The sequence below is a fragment of the Humulus lupulus genome, chromosome 4 (genome assembly GCF_963169125.1).
Source record: "Humulus lupulus chromosome 4, drHumLupu1.1, whole genome shotgun sequence".
NCBI classification, from domain to species: domain Eukaryota; kingdom Viridiplantae; phylum Streptophyta; class Magnoliopsida; order Rosales; family Cannabaceae; genus Humulus; species Humulus lupulus.
The window spans coordinates 31,388,292-31,414,155 of NC_084796.1; the positions used below are offsets into that span (position 1 = coordinate 31,388,292).

Sequence of the window (25,864 nt, forward strand, 5' to 3'; positions counted from 1 at the left end):
TTTGGGAGGGTTTGGAACCGTTTGGAAAAACAACACATTTTTTAGTGCTGAAAATGGTCAGTGGCCGCGGCCTGTGGGACAGAGGCTAGTGGCCGCGGCCACTAATGTCTTTGGCGCGGCCACAGACTAAAAACTGACAATTTTTTCAATCTTTGTTGAACGGCTCAAAAAACTCAAATAACTCCCAAATCTCATTTTTAATTCCATATTAATCCAATTAAACATTGGTAACAGCCATAGGGGTTGGTGGAATTTGAAATTCAAAGGGTGTCTCTAAACTCTATAAATAGGAGCCTATAGCTCACTTGTAAGACACAATATTTCTATCCATTAGAGCACTTGGCTAGAAACACCTTGAGGCTTGATAATTCCAGAAAGCATTTCCTATAATCTATAAGAGATCCGTTAGTGCTTGAGTTAGGGGGAAATAAGCTTTTGGACAAATGTTTCAAACCTTGTTCAAGTTGGTGATCCCCAACACTCTTCACTTTGGTAGTGTGAGTGAGAGTTGTTTATCTTTTGTTTCTTGTTCCTTTCTTTCATTCTATTGCTTTTCATCTTTATATTGTTCTTCTCTATTTACTTGTATTTCTTGTTCAAGAGTTGTAATATTTTCTTTTCTTTTGTTTCAAACACTTTACTTTATTTGTAACATTTTGCTTAGAGTTGTATTTTATTATTCTCTTCTTCATTTTCTTTATTTATTTGTAATTTTCAGTTATAGAGTTGTAACTCTTTTTAATCAATCATTATTTATGTGTAATATATTGCATAGAGTTGTAATTTATTATTATTTCCATTGAGGCAAAATACATATTTTCCTAACATGCACTAGTCGTGCTTGAAAGCCTAGATACACATTTGGAGTGTAACTCATTATTTTCAATCAATGACTTAACCCAAGAGTGTGCCTTAGGGTCGGTCAAACTTGAAATACATCACTAATTATATTCTCATAAGAGAAGTCAATCTTGAGATAAAATAAACTTATTCGGAAGTCTTTCCTTAGGGAGGCCACAAACGGAGGCGACACAAGGCCCTTCCTATGCCTCTCGGTGTTCAACCAATAATGGAGACCATGAGAGTTATTGTCATAACTCCATCTCCCACTCACTATTTTGGAAAAGTGTGTTTTTCACAAAATCAATATTTTTTAATTTAGTTGTAAAAATAAATTTAATTATTTTAACCAAATGATATTCTAATAATGATATTTTAAGCAAAACAAAACAAAATTGTGTCATTAATTCTAATTCTAATTTTGCTTTACTTAAGAGAATATCATTTTTATTTTAATAAACCATTTTTCATTAAAACAACAAATTAAACAACTTTAATTTAGATTTACCATCTTAACTAATTAAGATTAATTTATTATTATATGATTTATCATATATAAGCTTATAACAAAATATAGGACGTTCCTAATAGCATGTTTCTACACGAATGTAATGCATGCTAATTGCATACTGTGTGGGTATATGAATGACATGTTATAATGTATGACAAAATACTAAACATTTTAATCACATTCAAACATTTATAATAAGTAAATAAAAATGGGTATGGAAACTTTTGGGTATTTCTAGAAAAATTACAACACATGCAAAAATATATATGAAAAAGTAAACTACACTAACTAATGCCTGATAAAGAGCATTTTGATCTTCAACCTTGATATATAGTCTGGTTGAGCCAATGCCATCCATTTCCATATCCATTTTGAATTATACAAATTTTTAATTATTTTAAACAAACTTTTAAAATAATTAAACTTTGGGTTTTAACACTCGAAAGTTTCTACGGCCCAATTTGAATTTAGGTAATTTTAATTCAAAAAATAAAATTAACACAATTTAATATTAATAAATTAAAATTCAAGATAATTTTAATTTTGGATATTCTTAATTAAAATAATTTTAATTATAGAAGATAACAATTAAAATATTTTTAATTAGAAAAAATAATCAACATTATCTCAATTAAAGAAATTTCCAAATTAAAACCATTTTAATTCAAATTTCTGATTTTTAATTAAATGAATAATTAAAAAATTAATTATGGTAACAACACACTAGGGTTTGTTAGGTTGTACCAAAAAAAGGGGCAGCGGCTGGAGGAGGCTCGGCTGGTGGAGGAACAGCTGGGCGTAGGGGCGCGATGTGTAGTCGTGTATGTTGGCTAGGCCCATGGGCGATGTGCCTGGCGCGGCTGGCGCAGCAGGTAGGCGCGGCCTTGGGGCTTGGGCTCCAACAGAATTTTACCCATAATTTTTAAAGAAAAATTACAAAATTCCTATGCCCCAAAATGACTTACATTTTTCATCTAGGAATTTTAAAAACAATTCATAAACCCAAAAACACCATTATAAACAACCCTTAAGAATCTATCATCATAAAAATAAACATCCATCCATTCAAACATATATCAGATATAATATAAAAATGCATATAAACTCACATAACAATTAATAATATGTATAGATTAATGACATGCTCTGGTACTAATTGTTGGAAAAACATTTAGAGCACACAGCGAAATGAGCGTGGTGGGCCCATTGTGTCCAACAAAATTTTCATTAATCATTGTAATGCCCTAATTTCTCGTAAATTATCGAGAACACAGCGTTGGATCATAATCATAAATATTGCTCTTTTATTGAATAGAAACTTGAAAATATATAAATGGATCCATGGTTTCACAAAAATAAAATAATTGTCTTTAACATATTAAAATGAGCAACATTTAAATAAAACTTCAAAAGAACACATTCTTTAATAAAACTAAATAAATAGGCCCGCTTGATCTTCCTCGACTATATGGTCCCCACGAGTACATCACGAAGCTCCTAGGTCCCACTCGCCACCGACCTTTCTATTTTTAATTTTATGTACAACAACATCACAAAGCTTCTAAGCCTAGTAAGGAAAATACAAACAAAAGTTAGTCATATAAACATATCATAAATTTCAACAAGTCATTACAAAACTTATTTATACTAATCATACAATATCATAAAACCCTAGGTCATATCGTAGCCGAAGTCATAATCATAAATTCATAATCTATAGTTCATAGCCATAAGTCATAGGTCATAAGTCATAATCGTAACTATAGGTCATAGGTCATAATAACAAATCAGATATAATAAAGAGAAAAGTGCTTATACAGGGGTGGCAATTAAGCCCCGGACAAAAGTCTATCATACACTGGACATCAACTTAGGTCCGTCATAAAATTTTGGCAACTGAGCCTACCGGACATAAGTCTGTCATACAGCATTGGACACCTTAGGTCCAGACACACTTCCCCCTTTATTGTACCTAAAATGTTAGGTCATACAAAACATAAACTAGATCATAAACTAAAATACCTAGTTTTCCTTACCAAAAAACGGAATATTGGAGACAAGAGCGGGATTGGAAACTCATAAAAGCGGGATTGGAAACTCATAAAACCAAACAGTAAAAAAAATCATAAGTTTCTTAGAGAAAAGAAGATGAATAGAAGATCTAAACCATCGGAATAAAGACTTACCAAAAATCTTAAGTTTTAAAGAAATTGAACACCTAACCAAAAATCATAATAACAAGTTAGGTTTTGAAATAAAAGGAAAGAATAAGAAGAACGGAAATGGACTAAACCTAAATATTAACGGTACCTTAGATAGCTTAGAACTTCGATCTATACCTCAAACACTAAAATAACACAAAAGCTTACTTCCCGAGTGTTTAGAAAAGCTTAGATTGAAAAACTTTTAATCCCAAAACCCTAGTGTTTTCTCTCTAGAATAAGCTTAGTAGCTTGGAAGCTCCGAATTGTGATTGAAAGATGATGAAAAACTGGTTGAGTGCTAGGTCCTATTTATAGAGTTCAAGGAGTGAAACTAACTCCCATTTCAATGAATAAATAAATAATTAAAAATACATTTTTCGCTCAATAGATGCCCAGAACTCGGTCAAAAACGTTGAGGAACAAATCAAAGTTGTTGAGGGTGGCTTCTAGTTTAGGATTCTACAAAAATTCAAAAATGGCCACTAGAGCCGATATATCACCTGCACCATAATCCCGAGGATCCGTGGTTTAGTTTGTGCGAAATCGCCTGCACCACTGCTGCTGCTGCTGCTACAGCTCCTACTACTGCTACTGCTCCTAATACTGCTACTACTACTGCTGGTACTACTACTGCTGGTACTACTACTACTACTGCTACAACTGCTACTACTGCTACAACTGCTACTACTGCTACAACTGCTACTACTGCTGTGGATGCCAAAAATCCACCAAGAAAAAAAATCCCTAGTACATGGTGAAAATACAAGGCTAAAGGTCACTTAGTCACATTATCAGGCTCAGACCTATAAGTCTTGTGAAACTGAGAGATTGTCCCAAGGGAAGCATCACTTAGTGAGCCATGAAGTGTGGCCTTTGTGGATGCTCAATATTCCATGCCCATAAAAGACTCAAAGTGTATGCTTAGGCCCCATAAACGCCCAAAAATATGGATGGGTTGGGGTGACCCCGAGCCACTGTTGCCTTTCGTGTGGCAGCCTTGTGGCCTTGCGCGCGCCAGCATCAGGCGAGGCCACCCCCTCGCGCGCGCCAGCACCAGGCGAGGCCACCCCCTCGCGCGCGCCAGCACCAGGCGAGGCCACCCCCTCGCGCGCGCCAGCACCAGGCAAGGCCACCCCCTCGCGCGCACCAGCACCAGGCGAGGCCACCCCTTCGCGCGCGCCAACACTAGGCGAGGCCACCCCCTCGCGCGCGCCAGCACCAGGCGAGGCCCCCTGCCTCGCGCGTGCCCAGCACCAGGCGAGGCCACCCCCTCGCACGCGCCAGCATCGGGCGAGGCCTCCCCTTCGCGCGCGCCAGCACCAGGTGAGGCCACCCCCTCGCGCGCGCCAGCACCAGGCGAGGCCCCCTGCCTCGCGCGCGCCTAGCACCAGGCGAGGCCACGTGTCCCGCGCGCGCCCAGCACCATGCGAGGACCCGCATCCTACGCATGCCACGCCATCAACAGGCCTTCCAAGGAGGTCTCGCGAAGGAATAGGAGCCATGCCATGGACTTCAAAGTCTGAGTGGCATGGGAGCCACGCCACTAGGTGGCCACATGAGTGGGACGACACACTAAGGGAGCCGTTTCCACAAGGGGCTCGCGAGGAAGGCATCTCGCCTTGCACCCTCAGACATCTGCTGAGGCCACATGCCCATCACCCATGCTCATGAGTGACCTCGGGGTGCTACAGGCATCCCATGCCAAGGACCCGAGAGCCTCGCTGCACGTCACGACCACTGCATGCACCAAGTGTCCCATTCCCTATATCCGGGTACGAGTCGAATGGAACATTCATGTACGATCTAGTAATGGGTACGACCCTTAAGACCCTGTATGTCGAAGTACGAACACCCGTACCAGTGGGGGCGTGGGAATGCTGGAATAAGAGTTATGGCCCGTACGTCTACGGCCAGGAGTCAGAGTCGACACCACAACCACCTGCGCCACTATGTCTGTCCCCACTCCACTGACATGGGTACGGACAAGTAGTGGAGACATCCTCCTGACGCCTGCCCCTGTACTGGATGCAAGACCTCAGCTTCTGAAACCACTCTCCTGACAGAGTACTTATGTACCATTTGGTCTCCTGGACCACCATGTATCCCAGGCCATCAGAGCCTACTATAAAAAGGACCCCTCTCCCACATGAGAGGGGATTGGAAAATTCATTGTATGCAGAGGCTATTGAGAAATATACTAAGGCTTGCTCCATTGTTTATCCATGTTTACTTTTCCTTAAAGTTTATTCTCAGTTCTTATATAAACTTCGCCTGACTTTCCTTTGAGTTTTCCGATCTAATTTCGTTGACGAGATTTCACCGTCAACAACTGCTACTACTGCTACTTCTGCTACTGCTCCTACTACTACTGCTACTGCTACAGCTACTACTACTGCTACTACTACTACTACTACTACTGCTACTACTGCTGCTACTACTGCTACTACTGCTACAACTGCTACTACTGCTACTACTGCTACTTCTGCTACTGCTCCTACTACTACTTCTACTGCTACTGCTACAGCTACTACTACTGCTACTGCTCCTAATACTGCTCCTACTACTACTGCTACTGCTACAGCTACTACTACTGCTACTATTACTACTGCTGCTACTACTACTGATACTGCTACTGCTACTGCTATTGCTGCTGTTGCTGCTGCTGCTGCTGTTGCTGCTGTTGCTGCTACTGCTACTGCTACTGCTACTGCTACTGCTACTGCTACTACTACTGCTACTGCTACTGCTACTACTACTGCTACTGCTACTGCTACTACTGCTACTACTACTACTACTACTACTTGTTGACTGCGTTTTTAGCCAACGACGTGAGAACGTCAATAACGACAAGCCTTCAAGAGAAGTAAAAACGACAACAGACGGTATAAACAAGAGAAGTAAATAACACAAGAGATTTTTATAGTGGTTCAGCCCCGATTGTCGGTAATAGCCTAATCCACTTAGAGTTGTGATTTATAGATCCGTACTCAAGACCAGATGGACTGAGCCAACTGAGTTTCTTCAGTACAGATTGCAAAAATACAAGAATTCTCTATTATTTCAGCACTTTCTCTCTCTAGAATAGACAGTCCCAATTTTCTCTCTCTAGAAAGAAGAAGCCAGAAGGAACTCCCTCTCTCATCCCATAAACTCTCTATTTATAGGCCTGGGATCCTCAACTGATATCCCCTTATGATAGGGATATTTTATTATATTTATTACATTTAAACATTCAAAATTCGAAATGTAACAAACCCCCCATTTGTGGGAAGAATGAGAGATTCCCGCGTATGTTGTTGGAGTTGTGTCTGACTTAGTCTCCTCTAGCTAGTTGGTCCACCTCCTACTCACTACCCATGCAAGTGCTGGTTGAACATGCATGGTGGTAGGATATGCATGGTGGTAGGACATGTTTTTGTGGGTTGAACGTGCATGGTGGTAGGACATGCACTTCTCTCCTCTAACATGGCACTCTCCTCTAGCTTGCCATGTTCCTCCTTGAACCAATCTCCTTGGCTTCTCCTCGGACCAAGGTGGTCCGAGGCAACCTCCTTGGCATCTCACCTTGGACAACATTGGGGCAACCTCCTTGGCACCTCACCTTGGACAACATTGAGGCAACCTCCTTGGTGCCTCACCTTGGACAACATTGAGGCAACCTCCTTGGTGCCTCACCTTGGACAACATTGAGGCAATCTCCTCCATAACATCTCACCTTGGACAAGGTCAAGGCATTCTCCTTTAGCATCTCCCAAACATGTCTGATCGAACATTGTATAGGCTCTCCTTATCAAAATCTAAGTCTCCTTCCTCTTGCATGAGACTCCTCCTCCTTAGCTACTTACCTTGGACACGCTCGAGCCAACACTTAGAAAACCTTGGGAGGCTTACCTCCTACACACCCTTGGGGTCTCCTAGGACCACATCCTCCTTGGGGTCTCCTAGGACCACTTTCTCCTTAGGGTCTCTTAAGACCACTTTCTTGAGTTCTCCTCGGACCTCATCCTTGGTTCTCCTAGGATCACTCTCTTGGGGTCTCCTAGGACCACATCCTCCTTGGGGTCTCTTAGGACCATTCCCCTTAACTCTCCTAGAATGCACTCCCCTTAGTCTCCTAGGATGCATCTTCTTATTTTTTGGGTATAACACTACTACTACTACTACTGCTGCTGCTACTCCTGTTCACTACTACTACTACTACTACTACTACTGCTACTACTACTACTACTACTACTATTGCTACTCCTGTTCACTACTACTACTACTACTACTACTACTACTACTACTACTACTACTACTGCTGCTGCTGCTACTGCTCCTACTACTACTACTACTACTACTACTACTACTACTACTACTACTACTACTACTACTACTACTACTACTACTACTACTACTGCTCCTAATACTGCTCCTACTGCTCCTACTACTCCTACTGCTCCTGCTACTGCTCCTACTGCTACTACTGCTACTACTGCTACTGCTACAGCTACTACTCCTGCTCCTACTGCTCCTCCTGCTACTCCTGCTCCTACTGCTACTCCTGCTCCTACTGCTACTGCTGCTACTACTACTGCTGCTGCTACTGCTGCTACTACTACTACTACTACTACTACTACTACTGCTACTACTACTGCTGCTGCTGCTGCTGCTGCTACTACTACTACTTTTACTACTACTACTACTGTTACTACTACTACTCTTAATACTACTACTCTTACTACTACTACTACTCCTCCTACTACTGCTACTGCTACTCCTACTACTGCTGCTACTGCTACTACTACTACTACTACTACTACTACTACTCCTGCTCCTACTGCTCCTACTGCTACTCCTGGTATTCCTGCTCCTACTGCTACTACTACTCCTACTGCTCCTACTGGTACTACTGCTACTCCTGCTACTCCTGCTCCTACTGCTACTCCTGCTACTCTTGCTACTCCTGCTGCTACTGCTATTGCTTCTACTGCTGCTACTACTACTACTACTACTACTACTACTACTACTGCTGCTGCTGCTGCTACTACTGCTACTACTACTGCTATTGTTGCTGCTGCAGCTGCTGCTGCTGCTACTACTACTGCTACTGCTGCTGCTGCTGCTACTACTACTGGTGCTACTACTGCTACAACTACTGCTATTGTTGTTGCTGCTGCTGCTGCTACTACTACTGCTACTGCTGCTACTACTGCTACTACTACTACTACTGCTACTACTACTACTGTTGCGACTGCTACTACTACTACTACTACTACTACTACTACTACTACTACTACTACTACTACTACTACTAATACTGCTGCTACTACTACTGCTACTACTACTACTCCTCCTCCTACTGCTGCTACTACTACTGCTGCTACTGCTACTGCTGCTACTGCTACTACTGCTACTGCTGCTACTGCTACTACTGCTACTGCTGCTACTGTTACTGCTACTACTACTACTACAATCATATAAATAGTTTATATGACCAAGAAAATATTAATCCAGAAACATTAATATATAATATTATTAATCACACAACTTATATATATATAAATATACAATATATTTATATATAACATATAAACATACAAGAATATGAACTTTTACCTCTTGAAACCTATAAAGTGTCATTGAGTCTTTTCGTATATTTATCGATATTCATATCCAATGCTTTGAGTACTTATACCACGATCTTTTGGAGTGTTCTCTACACCTCAAGATGTGTGTGGGCACATAGAGAACATGCATTTGCAATTTTAGGAATAACAAGTATTTCTCAACACATGAGAACTTGGATTATGGTCTGAGAATGATTAGAATAAAGAAGAAAAAGAAAGACTCTTTTTGTCTAACAAAAATTCTGAGAACTATTTTAAATTGTCTATGTATTGTGTTTCTCTAATGTTGTTTCTTCTCTTTATTCTATATCATATATATAGAGATAATTCTATTACATTATTATTCATAATAATAATAGTAATATAATAATATTATCATAATGATGATAGGATTTGATTTAGTTAAATATCTAACTTACCAAATTTGAAAAAACTATATTTAAATTATTAATTAAATAAATAAATAAAATAAAAACAACACTAATACAATATCAGTGCAGTTGGTACCTGCATGACACATGGACTGTGTCGTGCGTGACCTACTATTCCCTTTTCAGGGATTTTACATTTTTCTTTTATTATTTATTTAACAAAAAACAATCTTCTACAAAATAAAGTATTTATCTTTTTAAGGAAAAGATGACAACCATATTTCAAAATTTAAATTTCAAATTGATGATCATTATTATCATCATCTTTTAAAATTCAATAAATCAAAAACCATATTTGACTTACCAATTTTATTTTCTCTCATTCAAATAAAATAATTAATTTCAAAATTAATATATATATATGTGTGCACTCTTAATGGTTACTACCCATGGATTGTTACTTTAATATTAACCATTAGATTAAGATCAACTGTCCATATTTATAGTTGTTAATTAATATTTCTAAAAATAAATTTGTTTTTTTTTCAAATTTTTGGAAGGGTTACCTGATAAAAAACGTGTATTTATTATGGAAATATAATATTATAAACTTTTCATTTTTCAAATGCATATCAATTTCTAAATATAGCTAGTGTCTCTTATTTGTTGGAAACAACATTAATTATGACAAAAAAAATAACTAAATTCAAAATTAATGTAGAAAAAAAATATTTAGCTGTTAGTGACTTGCTATACCAAGTCACTATGTTGCCACAACATCATAATTGTTAGTACCCTTCTATAGGTAGTAACCATTTATAAGTCTTATATATATGAATTTCAAAAATTACATATTTAAATTAATAAATATATTTTTTTAAATTAATAATTAATTCCAAATTAATTATTCAAACTCAATTATCATATAATTGTATACTTGATCCGAATAATAAAATTCTTCTTAAATTCCCAAATTACAATTTTACCCTTGTATCAATTCTTACATTGATATGATGTTGATAGAGTCGCCCTGGGGACCTATGGACCTATAACATCAAGCTCCAATAAATATTATATTATTAATCAAAGCTCTTTGTTTAAATAATCATATTTATTAATCACATGATTACTCTACTATAAATATGAGATTGAACTCTTGATAATTACAGACATATATTTACTGAGTACTTTATTAAAGAATAAAGTGTCAATTGATATAATCATTACATACAATGTTAATCCCCTATTAATGGTTCATAATTAAAAGGGAATAAAATTACTGTTTTACCTTTTTAGCTATATATTGTTCCTAGAGTACTATTGACTTTACTAGTGAAAGTTGTGTCATTACAAGTTTGCGACGTGAGCGCTCATAACCTTTTCAGTTCCAAAAGTCAACTCAATAGGGAACCATTATTCAATCTATAAGAAGGTATATATTCCATATCTGTTAAACTATGTCCCTAGCCATTTATATCATTGAGTCCCCAAAACAATTGTTCTTAGCCTGATCATTTTGACAAACCTTAACACATGAATTAAATGATCAAATGACATATATAAGAGTTCATAGCAACCTCGGGATTAAGATCATCATGTATATGATCATCGTTTGATGTGTTTGATTTATACTATGAAACGATATTTAAACAAGTATTAACAAATCATATCTGATCCAATTCTATATATCACTATATATAAAGCACATTCACTAAAGTGTCCTACTACACTAGTGACCTGGATATATGTCACTTGTATTCATAATACTAGCGAATTGTACTAGCAGTAATTAATCTAAAGATTCCATAATTTTATTTTACTGCGAACTATTTTAAGTTTATTATCTTAATCTCGATCCCTTCATACCAATATGAGATTAAGACCACATAGATAAACTTTGAATTTTTTTGATATTCACTTAATATTATCAATATAATATCACACATAGTCTATATATATAATAATTCAATTCAATTATTTATTTAATTTAAAACATTTGTCAACTACAATTTCTTTAAGGGTACTATTCCCAACAATTGTTTACAAGATTTTGGTGATTCAATTTTCGAGTTTCATTTTTTACCAATTTTTTGGTTTCAATTTTGCGAATTGAATGTTATTTTTCGGTTGTTGACTTGGGATCTTGCTGTGGTTTTAGGTACTGATGCTTTGCAAAGCTTGATTGCCAGCATCCATGGAGATTTTCTATTGCTTTGAGGTTCTTTGCCATGGGTGATCAGGGAAGGAGAAACTCCCTATTCACCACCGGACTATTTTTGTTATTTTATTTTTGCGTTTCGGTTGCTTACCCATTTTTTTCCGACCCATTTTTTTGAGATTGAATGGCGGTTTTCAGTTTTTTGCTTGTAGATTTTGTTGTTGCCGACAACTATGGTGTTTTGATGTTGCTGTGTGATCGACGCCGTGGGATGCAAGAGAAGGAGAAACACATTTCGCCTGTGAGAGAGTGGTGAGGAACTTTAAGAGCAAACCGTATTTATGTAAATAAAAGTTTGGTACTGTATAAAAGTTGTTTTCTCCGTGTGATAGTAAAATTGTTATTTTTTAGGGTTTATACTTTTTTGGACTTTATGTTTTGTCCAATTACTTGTTTAGACCATGTATTTTATAAATTGGTTCAAATTGAACCCTAAACTCGATTTTGGTAAAATTTTTCTAAACTAAAATTACAAATAATTCATAAAACTAATAATTTAAAACAAAAACAAAATTATTTTGCATAAAAACTGTATTGTTATATTCAATTTATCGTTCATCAAAATTAAATTTAGGAGTCTATTTTAACTAAACAAAATGTTTTTATTTATCAAAAACACAATTATAAAAAAAACCGTATAAATCCTATATTTTATTAATTTTTGGTTATAACGGAAATTTTCCCAATTAATTATGGACACATTCCAGGCTAGGCCCATGATGAGATCGGCCCACGAAGTAGTCACAGAAGCCGAGAAAACTTTTTTTTGGCGCATACCTTAAGCGAAGAAGGCATTTTCCCGGAAAGTAAAAATAAAAATAAAAATCGAGTGGTGTAAGGGAGTAGACTGGAAAAGCTCAGAAAATTCTCAGTATGAATCTCTATCACAACTTCACTTCCCTCCAAAGGTGACTTCTCTCATGTAATTGAAACTAAATCCACTTTCGACTTTCGACTCGATTTGAAGGGGCTAATTCCAGCAAAATAATCCACTTTCGACTTTGAACTCCGGTTTTTCATTGTGCCCCTATGGAGTGGAACTTCTCTCAGGTTTTCGGCGAACGAGCTCCGGGAGAGGATGTCGAGGAAGGTTAGTGTTATCTTGCTTGCGTTTAGCTAAACTTGAAGTGTATTTTTTGTTTTTGTTTTTGTTTGGTTGCTGAGAATTTGCTAGTGTTATTACTATAGTACAACAATGTGTAGGATCTTGGTGTTTTTTTTTTTGGTAAACAAAGAGTATAGTTTGCGGTTAATTTGTTAAAATAGTTAGTTTGGTTACTGAAACTACTGCGCTTAATGGGTTTTCTCTTTCTTTAGTTGATATCATCACTGCTATGGGATTCGACGCTAGCGGTGATTACCTTGCCGTTGGAGATAGAGGTGGTCGTGTTGTGATTTTCGAAAGAAAAGATGGGAAACATGTGAGGATTTCGCTCATAGAGTTTTTTAATTTTGTAAAGCTACGAAATTTCTGAATTCATTTTGGGCTAATTTCTTTGTTAGGATGGCAATCGTGTTGGTTTATTGGCATCTAATGTTGGAATAAAAAAGTGGGTTTATGATGTTTTTTTACGATTGATTATTGGCTTCTTAGACTTCGAATCAGTACCAGTCTCGCACTAAGTTGGAGGAACTGGATTTTAACTCTACATGGAATCCTGAATTTCAGTACAAGACTGAGTTTCAGAGCCATGAGCCTGAGGTATGCTTTGCATTTTGTGGTCTTTTTAATAAAGTTTTGTGCACTTTTATGCCTGTTGATTGGTGATTATCTTCTTATTTGGTTTGTGCGCTTCACAGTTTGACTATTTGAAGAGCTTGGAAATCGAAGAGAAGATAAACAAAGTAAGATGGTGTGCTACTCCCAACGGTTCACTCTTTATCCTTTCCACGAACAACAAGACAATTAAATTGTGGAAGGTGTGGATATTTCTGAACCTGTAACTTATCACGGAATACTTTTCCGTTTTGCTTTTATCAAGATAATATGTACTTCCTGAGTTAGAGTGTGAGTTATTGCGGTCTATTAAGGCAACGAGCAATTGAAGAATTAAATAATTTGTCAATAAAACAGAAATCAAATAACTAGATGGACATGGATTATATGTTCATTAAGAAACATTCAATTGATTGTGCAGTCGGGATTAGTTGAAGAGAAGTTAAGGAAAGGCATTAGTGTGTCTAAGATACTAATTAAGAGCTATTAATTTCCTTAGTGACCTAACATTGAACTCCTCTTCATTTTTGGTTCTGATGACAGGTGAAGGAACGCAAGGTGAAGAAAGTAAAAGAAATGGGATCTTCTCCCTTTGTGAGTTCAGAGAATGCACTTTTGGCTGAAAAGAGTTTCATGACTGAACAAGACAAGCTGTCTGTTTCTAATGGTTATCATTCAGAATGGACAGTTAAGATGGAAAAGAGCATGTCACCAACACAAGACCAGCATGATGAGGTTGGTTGCTAGGATTTCTGTTACTTTTATTTTCTTCTTCTTTTTCACTATTGCGTTCTGCTCAATATAAAAGGGTATCATGCTAATGTTTTGCATGACTAGATTGTAGACATGGAAGATACTGCACAAACAAGATGTCGGAAGGTTTATTCTCATGCTCATGATTTTAATATAAACTCCATCTCAACCAATAGGTAAAGTATGGTATTTTTCTCGCGCTTTGTTTTGTGCATAGAACTGTATATGTGTTTTGGTTGCTTGGAGGATATGAAATAGTAGTTCTTTCATTCTGCCCATAAAACCAGCCCTTTGGATTTTCCAATCAATGTATCTTGTTATTAAATAATTAAGTTTTGTAGTTATGGTGTGCTAAAGGTGATAATCTGATTTCATATTTTATGTCCAGCGACTGTGAGACATTTATTTCTGCAGATGACCTTAGGATAAACTTGTGGAATCTTGAGATAAGTGGTCAGTGCTTCAACATTATTGACATGAAGCCATCAAACATGGAGGACCTTACTGGTACTTGTGTCATCCTTTATTTAATTTGAGAAATTTTGCTTTATTTTTTTAATCTCATATTTAAAATTTGGTGGCTCCTTTTGTTATACATTTCTGATTCGTCCCTAAATTTTATATAGAGGTCATAACAACAGCTGAGTTCCATCCAATTCATTGTAATTTTCTAGCATACGGCAGCTCAAGAGGATTTATTCGTCTAGTTGACATGCGGCAGTCAGCTTTATGTGATCACAGTGCGATAATGTTGGTGTTGTTTGATTCATTGTTAAATTGTTGTTTCTGTTGCAATTTTGTCTGCGCAGGGCTTTTCAGTATCTTTAATGTTACACTTAGTGCTGTTGTAAACTTATCATGTGGGTTGATTTTTACAGATTGGAAGAGGGAGGTTCACGTGGGTCGAAATCATTTTTCACAGAGATTGTTGCATCCATTTCTGATATGAAATTCTCGAAGGATGGGCGGTACATCTTAAGTCGTGATTACATGAATCTAAAGGTACTCTTCATTGTGACACTTCAAAGTTTCTTCCATCCTATACTTTTTACTTTTTTTTTAAGAAAAAATTAATGGTTGGTTAGATGTTTATAATTTTCTTATCTCAAGTCAACATAACCATGTGTTTGTCTTTTACAGATCCTCAGGTTAGTCCTTGTATCATTGTAATTGTAGTAATTTACTAATTTTGTGTCATTTTAGTCTTGAACAACAAATTTAGTCTTCTATTAAAGGGTAAATGCAAAAAAATTACGGTAAGGATTTTAACTTTTGCAAGAAAGCGTGTCTGGTTTTGTAAATTACAAAAAAAATACCTTGGGATTTTCAAATTTTGCAATGAATAGCCTCCAAGTTTTGGAAAATGCACATAAACACCTTGGGGTTTCAAATTTTGTTAGAAAATATCTCATATTGTCAAATTTTGCAAGAAAATATCTCATACTTCCAAATTTCGCAAGAAATCATAGTTATGAATATCCTAAATCATGCGTGGTGATGATATGAGAGCTTTTTAGACCATTTGAATGTTGCTTCTTTGTGAATTTCAAAATCATAATTTTGTATGAAGTTGGGATCTTGTTAAAAGAAAATGGGCAAAAAAAATACAAATGCTATACCATTTCCATGGTGCCTAAAATTATTGATTGGATAGGAAAATATATGATTTTGAAGAACTTTAGAACCTTGAAATTTCCCTTTTTTTTTAGCCTTTTACCCTTATTAAAATAAAACGAAAGTCTATCAAATGACATTTTTCTTTAGCTTACTTGGCCATTATTTGTTTGTTTTGTATAATATTTCTTATGGTGGATTCAAGTTATACATTCTGTGATGTGCTCATGTTCAATGCAATTCTAGGGAAAATAAGGTTCTTATTCATCTAAAGTCTATATTGGCTGTGTTTACACTGTCATTATGACATCAAATAAAGGCTTTTATGTTTAAATCTAGCTATGGGACATGCATATGGATTCCTCACCAGTTGCGATATACAAGATCCATGAGAACCTGCGGCCCAAGGTAACTTATTCTTGATACCCAATGTAGATGTTGAATGGGTTCAGTTGCTGTTTGATTTGATGTTTGCTGCTTGGCGTGCTTTGAGTACGTACATTTTAGCACCATATCCTCTTGGACATGGTCCAGAGTGAATTACAGTTTTCGTGCATGCCAAAGATTTTAGGGTTTTGCGTGGCTCCAGTTTCAAACTTGAGCCCTCTAAGAAGATTCAGGGGATTTCTGGGACACCCTCCACCAGAAAATTTAAAAAAGAAAAAAAGGACAAAGATAACGAGTGTCTTAAGTCAAATAGTTAAAACTTTACCAGCCTTTGATTACAGTTCTGACCTATTCTCTAAAGGAGGATTGATGGAGTCATCATAAGAACAGAAGTTCGTTTTCCAAATCAAATATGTGAATTTATGTATCTCTTAGTTGATCATAAAAGCTCACAAGCTCAACATGCATGCAAATATATCCCTTTTACTGACACCTGACATCATTTTCTGGCAGTTGTGCGAATTGTATGATAATGACTGCATATTTGATAAATTTGCTTGCTGCCTCAGTGGCGATGGAATGCATTATGCAACTGGGTCTTACAGGTTTATCTTTTTTCTTCAAAACTTTAGTTGCACTGCATTTTAACTTATGAAGAACACTGTTAGCAATCAACTTCTGGCTTGCTCCCAAAATGCAGCTTTTCTGACACAAGTGTTTGTAATTTTAAATTAGCAATCATTTACGCATTTTCTCCCATGGTGCTGGAAGTGACGAAGGAATCACAATAGAAGCTAGCAAACATCCTGTCAGGTGGGGCTTTCAGTTTCTTTTTCTCTACTTTTTGGTTTCCAAGTAGTAGTTTTTGTGTTTGTTGGACCCAATTTCCTGCTGGGGTGATCCATTGTCTTAAGACCTTGATCAGGTGAAGGAACTGTTGTCTAATTCAAAATTACTGGTAAGATTAGTTAGTTTTCCAAGCTTATGTTTGATAAATGCTTATGCAATCCAGTTCAGCTGTTTCTAAAATGGGAAAATGGATTGCTCAAGCATTAACCCTTTATTCATAAGGATATTTCTCAACCAGTTGCCACTATGTACTCCATGTATGTAATAAAATCAATTTTATTTGAAAATTTAGTTAGTTTGACTTGAAATTTATTTTTACAAAGTTCTTGATTCTGACTTCTATATCTGTTATCACTCACTTTGTAAATACTAAAATAACAATAAATTGTCACATAAGATGCTCCCACAGCAATGTTTCCAACTCAATTTTGGTTTGCTTCTTCTGAACTTGATAACAGGAAGCCAGTTTTCCAAGCTGCTCCAAGGACTAGAAGGTCTTCCTTGAGCAATCTGACGCGTGGATTTTACCGGCATGGTTAGACCGAGTCCTTAATTCGATCTCTTCTAACAGCCTTGAATTTATATGATGATAGTAATCAAATCTTGTTTTATCTTGTGACCGAAATTAACTTGTATGTTCTTATGTTTTCAGGGAATGATAATTCAAGTTCAGGACATAATGACTTATCATGTAACTTAAACTCCAAGTTATTACATCTGGCATGGCATCCAGAAAAAAACCTGATTGCTTGTGCTGCTGGGAATAGCCTGTTCATGTATCATGCATAGATTCCTTTTTGTATAGTTACAATTCTGAAAGTGTTTGGAGAGAAAGAGAGCCTTAAGTTCACTCTTTAAAGTAGGTAGAAAACTTGAGATGATGAGAGAAGTTTCTTATCTCTTTTTTTTTTTTTTTTAAAATATATATATTTATATAACAAACAGAGAGAATAAAAAATAAAGTAAAATAGAAAGTCAACTTAGAAGGTCCTGTGTTGTTGGTATATAATAGTATGATAAATAATTATGTTTAAAAAATTAAAATAAATAATCATGTTTAAGCTGTATTCAATTGTAAAATGTGGTATACTCTGTTTCATCTACTTTAAGAGCATCTTTCAATGTCAAATTATATATGCTAAAAGCTATGTAAAGTTTAGCGAAAAATGTAGCATTTATCCAATTTGCACGGTAACAAAAGAATTATTTTAAATTAGAATATTGTCAACAACTTTTTTTTTAATATTTATTGTTAAGGAGACTTTTTTTTTATTTTAAAAAAAATTCAAAGTATCTATAACTATTTTTCTTCTCCAAGTATTATTCTTTCATATTTGAAATCAATTAATTATTAATACTAGTTTGCTTTTTATATCAATAATAATTTAAGGGAATTTCTACGATAGGGACTAAAAAGTCCTACGGGTGGAGTTCTTTTGTATTCTTGACCTGTTAACAGATTTTAGTGCAATTTTTGTTATGACTGTATATTGCAAGTATTTAGGGCTTTCTGTAAATTTTTGAAAAATTTCGAATAATTTACTGTACTAGTTTAAAAATAGGTTGTTGCACGAGCGACTAATTTTTTTATGTGCGTGAAAAACATGTTTGAACCTAGTTTTTCAGCACGACAAATTATTCAGAATATTCTGAAAATTTAAAGAATGCTCTAAATAACTATAATATACACAGTCATAAAAAAAATTACACCGAAAACTATTAACTGATTGGAAACACAAAATAGCCCACTAATGAGGCTCTTTTTCTAGCCCCTACCATAGGAACACCCATAATTTAAAATGTCCCCTTAGAATAATAAAATAAAATAAGTGTTATTGTGTATAGAAGAGTGTTAAATATAGTGTTAAATATATCATTCATTTATTTATTTTTATGTCGAATTCAGTACCATATTTGTAACATGCATTGTAAATTGTAAAAATCCTAAAATTGGACAATCTTTTTTATAATAAATATATTTTATTATTTGGTATTTTCGAAATAGTATTTTGGGTAAGTGCCTCTTTTTGGTAAAAATAATTATCTCTATTAAAGTACATTTTATTCTTAGTCAAGTTTCCTAATTTGTTTATGGTAACTTGTCTATTTTAAGGACTTTTTATAGGATTATTCTTTGAATATTTTGATTGGTTATAGTCTATTTAAAAGGAGGATACTGAGTGAGTCTTGATGCCCAAGAAAGGAAACTCCGAAATGAACCTGGCTGGGTTTTAAGACCAGGTTCGTCCATTTCTTGATGTCACAAAATGTTTGTCTGTCATATCGAGAAAATCTTGCAGTTAATAAAATGAGAAGTTATTTTGAGTAACTTCCTGATTTGGTTTGATTTGGGCCATAAACGAGATTGGCTTAGGGGTTTTTAAACTCTATAAATACCAGACCTAAGCAGCAGCCATCCTTACCTCTTCACCATTCAAATATTTTATGCTTTTGAAAAGTTATTTTATTCGTAAAGAGTAGTTCTTGTTCTACTGTCTCTTTGTTTGTTTGTGCTGTTTATTCTTAAACAGGTCATAAAGCTTGTGAACGTGACATACAAGTCATCGGGAGAAGATTTTCACAAGACTTACTTCAGGAGGAAGTAAGCACTCATTAAGATCAGAAGGGATTTTGTGCTCTTGGTGTTTATCAAAATCAGATTATTAAAGTGGAGTACTTCAAGGTTGCAACAAAGTTTTAGAGGGAATCCAAACTTGTATAAGTCAATTGTTTTTTGTATTTTTGAGACTTTACTAATTGATTTTATCTCTGGGCGTGCCCCGTGAAGTAGGTTTTTCGAAGCACGTAAAAAACTTCTTGTGTCACGTTACTTTAAGTTTATTTATTATCTGTTCGTATATTCTGTTCTATCAGCATTCTGTCATGATATATCATAATATCTGTGTGATCAAACAATTGTTTAACAGTTCCATATTAATTAACTTGTTTATTAAATTCAGTTGGTAATCATAAAAAATAAAATTTCATTTGGTATCAGAGCAGTTCACTAAACTCTTAGTGAGATCTTGTGGTTTTCCTTCCGTTTGTTTGTATTTTTGGTTGCAACATGTCGTTTTTTGCAGGAGGGAGTTCTATAACTCGACCACCATTGTTAATGGCTCAAACTATCCTTACTGGAAAGTTAGGATGAAAGCCTTCATCAATTCTCAAGATGAGAATGCATGGAAAATTGTTTTGACAGGCTGGTTAGCACCAATAGAAGTTGACGAAAAAACTGGAGAAACAACGGTAAAATCTGAGTTAAATTGGTCAACTGCTAATGATTTACTGTCTAGCTACAATTACAAGGCCTTACATGCCTTATTCAATGGTGTTGGCGAAGGATATATTAAACTCATATCCTCTTGTGATTCGGCCAAAGAAGCTTGGAAAATCCTTCAAACTCAATTTGAAGGGACTGTCGATGTCAAGCGTTCTAGGTCCATTATGTTGCAAACAAAATTTGAGGATTTTAGAATGTCTGAGACTGAAACTCTTACTGAATTTTATGAAAGATTGTTTGATATTGCTAACGATTTTTTTTGGCCTTAGGTGAAAAATTAGAAGAATCTATTTTAGTTCGAAAAATTGTTCGTGTTTCACCTGACAGGTTTAACACTAAACTAACGACTATGGAGGAGGCCAAAGATCTGAATACCATGAAGGTAGAAGAATTAATGGGTTCTCTTCGAACCTTTGAACTAAATCAACAAATCAGACAAAACGAAAAGCCGACCAAGGCAAAAGAAAAAGAAAAATCTATTACTCTGAAAATTTCTGAGAAGGTAAGTTTTGACGATGAAGATGATAATGAGTTGGCCCTATTGACAAGAAATTTTAAAAAATATATGAAAAAATTGGGCAACAAAAAGAATTTATCCAAAGGTAATACATCTTCAAAACCATCTTTTCCTAATAATAAAAAGGGAATTCAATGCAGGGAATGTGAAGGATTTGGTCATATTCAATCAGAATGTGCAAATACATTGAAAAGAAATAAAAAAGGTATGAATGCTACTTGGAGTGACATTGACTCTGAAAGTAGTGATGAAGATAGAGAAAATGTTGCTTTAACATTTGTACTCTTGAATTTTCCTTGTTTTTTGTAGAAAAATAGACAACTTGTTTGTCTAAACAATACTATTTCCGTAAATAAAGTTACTGATACTACGACAGGTACTGCTGATGTTGTTGACATTGACTCTGATGAATCAGAAGTCAATGAAGATTCACTGAAATAATCTTACAAAAAAATGTATGATGAATAGATTAAATTGTGTGCTGTGAATAGATCAAATACAAAAATCATAAAATTTCATTCTTATAGAAATGATGAAATTGAATCGAATATTAAAATTCTTGAAACAAATATTTTTGATAAAAATGCTAAAATTAATCGTCTGAAAAAAGAGTTTGATCTAATGAAAAGAAATGTTCAAATGCTTAATCCAGGTTCTACAATTTTTGAGGAGGTCGAGAATGCAGGTCAACAAAATAATGCTGGATTGAGATCTAAAGGGTTTCAATTAAAGGGAAACACTATGTTTGTTCAAACCCACTCATTACCTGCTGTATCTTCTGATCTATCACTGTAGGTTTCTGATCCATCAACATCATAATATGTCTCATAAGCAAAGAGACAGATAGGTAAGAATATGACGTCCAATGAAAGGACTAAGAAAGTCAAATGTCACATTCGACCAAAGTGTTTTACTATGATGAATTTTTTTAATACAAATTATTTTCATCACGAAAAATTCAAAAAGGTGCAAAAGAAACATCATTCGCCTAAACAAAAATGGGTCAAAAAGAATGTGAATACTTGTCTTGCTACATTTACATGTCATTGAACTCATACATCTAATTCTTGGTACTTTGATAGTGGATGTTCTAGACATATGACAAGTGACAAAAATATTCTCATTAATTTTAAAGCTGTAAATTGTGGAGCAGTCTCTTTTGGTATTGGTGTTGCAAGTAAAGTACTTGGAATGAACCCTAAATTTGGAAGGGTTACCTAAACTAAAAAATGTCCTGCTGGTTGATGGATTGAAAGCTAATCTAATTAGCATAAGTCAGGTTTGTGATCAAGGATTTATTGTCAATTATTCTTGTGATGATTGTAGTGTGATTAATAAAGATGGAAATTGTGTTTTAAAATGTTTTAGATCAATTGACAATTGTTATACTCTTTCTCAAAAATTGTCATGTCACTCAACCATAAGAAATTCAACTGATCTGTGGCATGAAAAACTTGGTCACATTAATTTCAAAACTTGAAAATGCTGTCAAATACAGGTATTGTTCGAGGATTACCCAAACTGGGTAAAGAGTCTATTGCTAAGTGTGAGCTGTGCCAACTTGGCAAACAATTAAAAATCACTCACAAATGTATTTTGGATGTAAATACCTCAAAAGTTTTAGAATTGCTTCACATGGATCTCATGGGTCCAATCCAAGTTGATAGTTTAAATAGAAAAAGATACATTTTTGTATGTGTAGATGATTTCTCCAGTTTTACTTGGGTTGATTTTTTAAGAGAAAAATTTGACACATTTGAAGCTTTTAAAAATCCATGTTTAAAATTGAGAGTTGAAAAAGATTGTAATATTGGAAAAATTGTGAGAATTCGTAGTGATCATGGTAAAGAATTTGAAAATGCTTTGTAAGATGAATTTTATAAGTCTTGTGGTATCTCTCATGAATTTTCAGCACCCAAAACTCCTGAACAAAATGGAGTTGTTGAGAGAAAGAATCGTACTCTTCAAGAAATGACAAGAGTAATGTTGAGTATCAAGAAATTATCCAAACGATTGTGGACTGAAGCTATTAATATTGCTTGCTACACAATAAACAGGTTGTTCTTACGTCCAGGTACCACCCGAATGTAAGTTACTTCCACATTTTTGGTTGTGTCTGTTACATATTGAGGGATCGCAAAAATATTGGAAAATTCGATGCTAAAAGTGATGTTGGTGTCTTTCTTGGTTATTCCATAAATAATAGGGCATATCGTGTGTACAACATGAGAACCCAAATTGTTATGGAATCTGTTAACATTGTTGTTGATGATATGAATGATTTTTCAAAATTTTCAATAGAAGTCGAGATAGACCAATTCATAGAAAACGCGCTTGTTGCCTCAGATGCCCAACATGATGTATCAGAAATTTTACCCGCTGCGACAGAAACATCAACTGGATCATCACTCATGGCGTCTGATATATCCCCATCTGAATAGGCAGAGGCACAAATGCCGAAAAGAATCATCCTGCTGATCTCATTCTGGGTGATATGGAGGAGAGCATGGTCACAAGGAAAAGATATATGAATCTCATTCAACATGTGTGTTTCACTTCTTCACTTGAACCAAAAAACGTGAAAGAAGCTTTAACTGATGAATCTTGGATTAAAGCTATGCAAGAAGAATTGGAACCGTTTACGAGAAATGATGTGTGGACCCTTGTGCCCAGACCAAATCACACTAATGTCATTGGAACAAAATGGATTTTTAAAAATAAAAGTGAAGAATTTGGCACAATAGTAAGAAACAAAGCTAGATTGGTAGCACAATGGTACACTCAAGTGGAAGGAGTGGACTTTGATGAAACATTTGCACCTGTTGCTAGACTTGAATCGATTAGGTTGTTATTACATATTGCATGCATCATGGGTTTCAAATTGCATCAAATGGATGTTAAATCCGCTTTTTTGAATGAATAAGCTTTTGTTGAACAACTTAAGGGGTTTGAAGATCCACAATTTCCAAATCATGTTTTTAAATTAAAAAAGTCTTTGTATGGTTTGAAACAAGCCCCATGGGCATGCTATGAAAGTGTTAGGATTAGTTTTAGTATGTTTTATGGCGTGTTTTAAGATGCAATTTTATGCTTAATGCTTGTGATCTATTCGAATTTGTGCTTAATGCTTGCGATTGACTGACCATCTATTACATGATTTATATGATTTTGATTCGAAATCTGAGAAGTGAGAATTGATTATGCTATAATTGAATAGACATAGATTTTATTATAGGACGAGATTACCTATTTGGTCTGTGTAGTTTTAGGGTTGTCTTACTTAATGCCTGTCTTATATTCATTTATCACAGAGATGTAGAAAATTTACATAAGGTTGGGACTTGTATATCCTAGTACGAATATAAGTTACGTTTGTTGACTTGCTATCACGAGAGAGAATTGAATAGTATAATTTGTGTTACTGAAATATAAAGTGGATGGTATATGAAGTTAATTGCCCTAGTTCATTTAATTATTGAATTCTATTTCCTTTGCTATCTTTTATTCTTGCAATTACGTTCTTATTTCAATAGTTTTACTTAATTCTTATAATCAAATTATTGTTAACTAAAAAGAATATTAGGATTAATGATTGATACTTGGTAACAGTCCTTGTGGGTTCGACCTTTCTTACATTATATTACTTGTGAAACGAACGCGTATACGTGTAGAAAATCAGTAACAAGTTTTTTGCGCCGTTGCCGGGGCTGTTTTTACTAATATCAAGGAAATTATTTCTTTTTTTAATTTGGTTGTTTTTCTTTAATACCATTCTCATTCTGGTTTTTCGCAATTTGTGATTTCAGGTGTTCAAGTAGTTTATGCAACGACAGGGATTAGAAACAAGGGTGCCTGTTGATCCTGGAATCGAGAAAACTTGCAGAAGAAATCGGAAACAGAAATGGTTAGAAAGAATGGTTCAGAATCAAGCTAGTAATATTGGTGTTGCAGGAGTTGTTGAACAAGCGGCACCAGCTCAGCAACCAGCACAAATAAGTTTGAGAGATTACGTGCTACTTGACTGTAATAGGGGCACAATCATGTATTTGACCTCCAGCAGTTGATGCCAATAACTTTGAGATCAAGCCTTCCATTCTGCAAATGGTACAAGCATCAGTTTAGTTTGGAGGATTGCTAATGGAAGATCCAAACTTGCATTTAGTGAATTTCTTAGAGCTATGCGCCACATTTAAAATGAACAGAGTAACAAATGATATAGTAAGGTTGAGGTTCTTCTTGTTTTCATTAAGGGACCGAGCAAAGAGTTGGCTTATTTCTTTGGAAGCCAACTCTATTACAAATTGGGAGGAGCTCACTCACAAATTTTTGGCCAAAATTTTCCCATTATCATTATCTGCAAGGTATAGAGGTGAAATCAAAAATTTTCACCAAAGAGATGGTGAGTCACTGTATGATGCGTGGGAAAGGTTTAAAGAGTTGTTAAGAAAATGCCCCCACCATGGAATTGAGAAATGGATGTTAGTCCATATTTTTTTATAATGGTTTGTGTGATACTACTCGTATAGTCATTGATGCAACATCGGGAGGAGCGTTCATGAGTAAGAGTGCTAATGAGGCTTATGATCTGTTGGAAGAAATGACTATGAATAACTATCAGTGGCCATCAGAAAGAGAAACCACTAAGATGGCGGCTGGAGTTCATGAATTGGATGCCATCTCGATGTTGTCAGCTCAAGTGGCAACATTGACAAACAGTTATAGCAGAACAATATTCAAGCTTCAGTTATGCAGATGCAAGTCATATGTGAGTTATGTGAAGGACCTCATTTATTTGAACAATGCATAACGAGGGGTTTTAACAACATGCCTATGGAGCAAGTGCAAGCAATAGGGAACTTCCCAAGGCCCTCCAACAACCCATATTCCATGAGTTACAATCTAGGGTGGCGAAATCATCCAAAATTTTCTTGGACAAGTGGTTAGGGTAGTCAGCAACAATTTCAACAAAATCAACCCCAGTATCCACAACA

The 25,864-nt window shown here is 35.4% G+C and overlaps 1 protein-coding gene and 1 non-coding gene across 4 annotated transcripts; one reads left to right on the forward strand and one right to left on the reverse strand.

The window, feature by feature from the left end:
* Positions 1-12,552: 12,552 nt before the first annotated feature.
* Positions 12,553-18,140, forward strand: LOC133830292 (serine/threonine protein phosphatase 2A 55 kDa regulatory subunit B beta isoform-like). Of its 3 annotated transcripts, XR_009891983.1 has the most exons (15): positions 12,553-12,843; positions 13,071-13,174; positions 13,348-13,455; positions 13,554-13,673; positions 14,014-14,205; positions 14,308-14,399; positions 14,612-14,730; positions 14,850-14,973; positions 15,102-15,225; positions 16,177-16,245; positions 16,738-16,829; positions 16,960-17,037; positions 17,237-17,330; positions 17,532-17,608; positions 17,726-17,918. XR_009891983.1 is itself a non-coding variant. In XM_062260236.1 (14 exons), exons 1-14 carry the CDS (start codon positions 12,783-12,785, stop codon positions 17,860-17,862), a joined length of 1,449 nt encoding a protein of 482 aa, XP_062116220.1. In that variant the 5' UTR covers positions 12,555-12,782; the 3' UTR covers positions 17,863-18,140. The 3 variants fall into 3 exon arrangements, 2 of the variants coding, with proteins under 2 accessions (XP_062116220.1, XP_062116219.1); XM_062260236.1 differs by lacking the exon at positions 17,237-17,330 and having other exon boundaries at positions 12,555-12,843; positions 14,898-14,973; positions 17,726-18,140; XM_062260235.1 differs by lacking the exon at positions 17,237-17,330 and having other exon boundaries at positions 12,556-12,843; positions 17,726-18,140.
* A 7,092-nt stretch (positions 18,141-25,232) lies between these two features.
* LOC133833738 (small nucleolar RNA R71) lies at positions 25,233-25,339 on the reverse strand. The gene has a single exon (XR_009893102.1). It is a non-coding gene; the product is annotated as a small nucleolar RNA R71 (small nucleolar RNA).
* Positions 25,340-25,864: the final 525 nt, after the last annotated feature.

What these genes read in the sequence shown, in the direction of transcription:
- LOC133830292 (XM_062260235.1), top strand. Translation starts at nt 12,783, where the DNA reads ATGGAGTGGAACTTCTCTCAGGTTTTCGGCGAACGAGCTCCGGGAGAG. An exon ending in AAAGAAAAGATGGGAAACAT is followed by an intron (nt 13,175 to 13,347) that starts GTGAGGATTTCG and finishes TTGGCTTCTTAG; the next exon opens with ACTTCGAATCAGTACCAGTC. An exon ending in GCTAGCAAACATCCTGTCAG is followed by an intron (nt 17,038 to 17,531) that starts GTGGGGCTTTCA and finishes ACTTGATAACAG; the next exon opens with GAAGCCAGTTTTCCAAGCTG.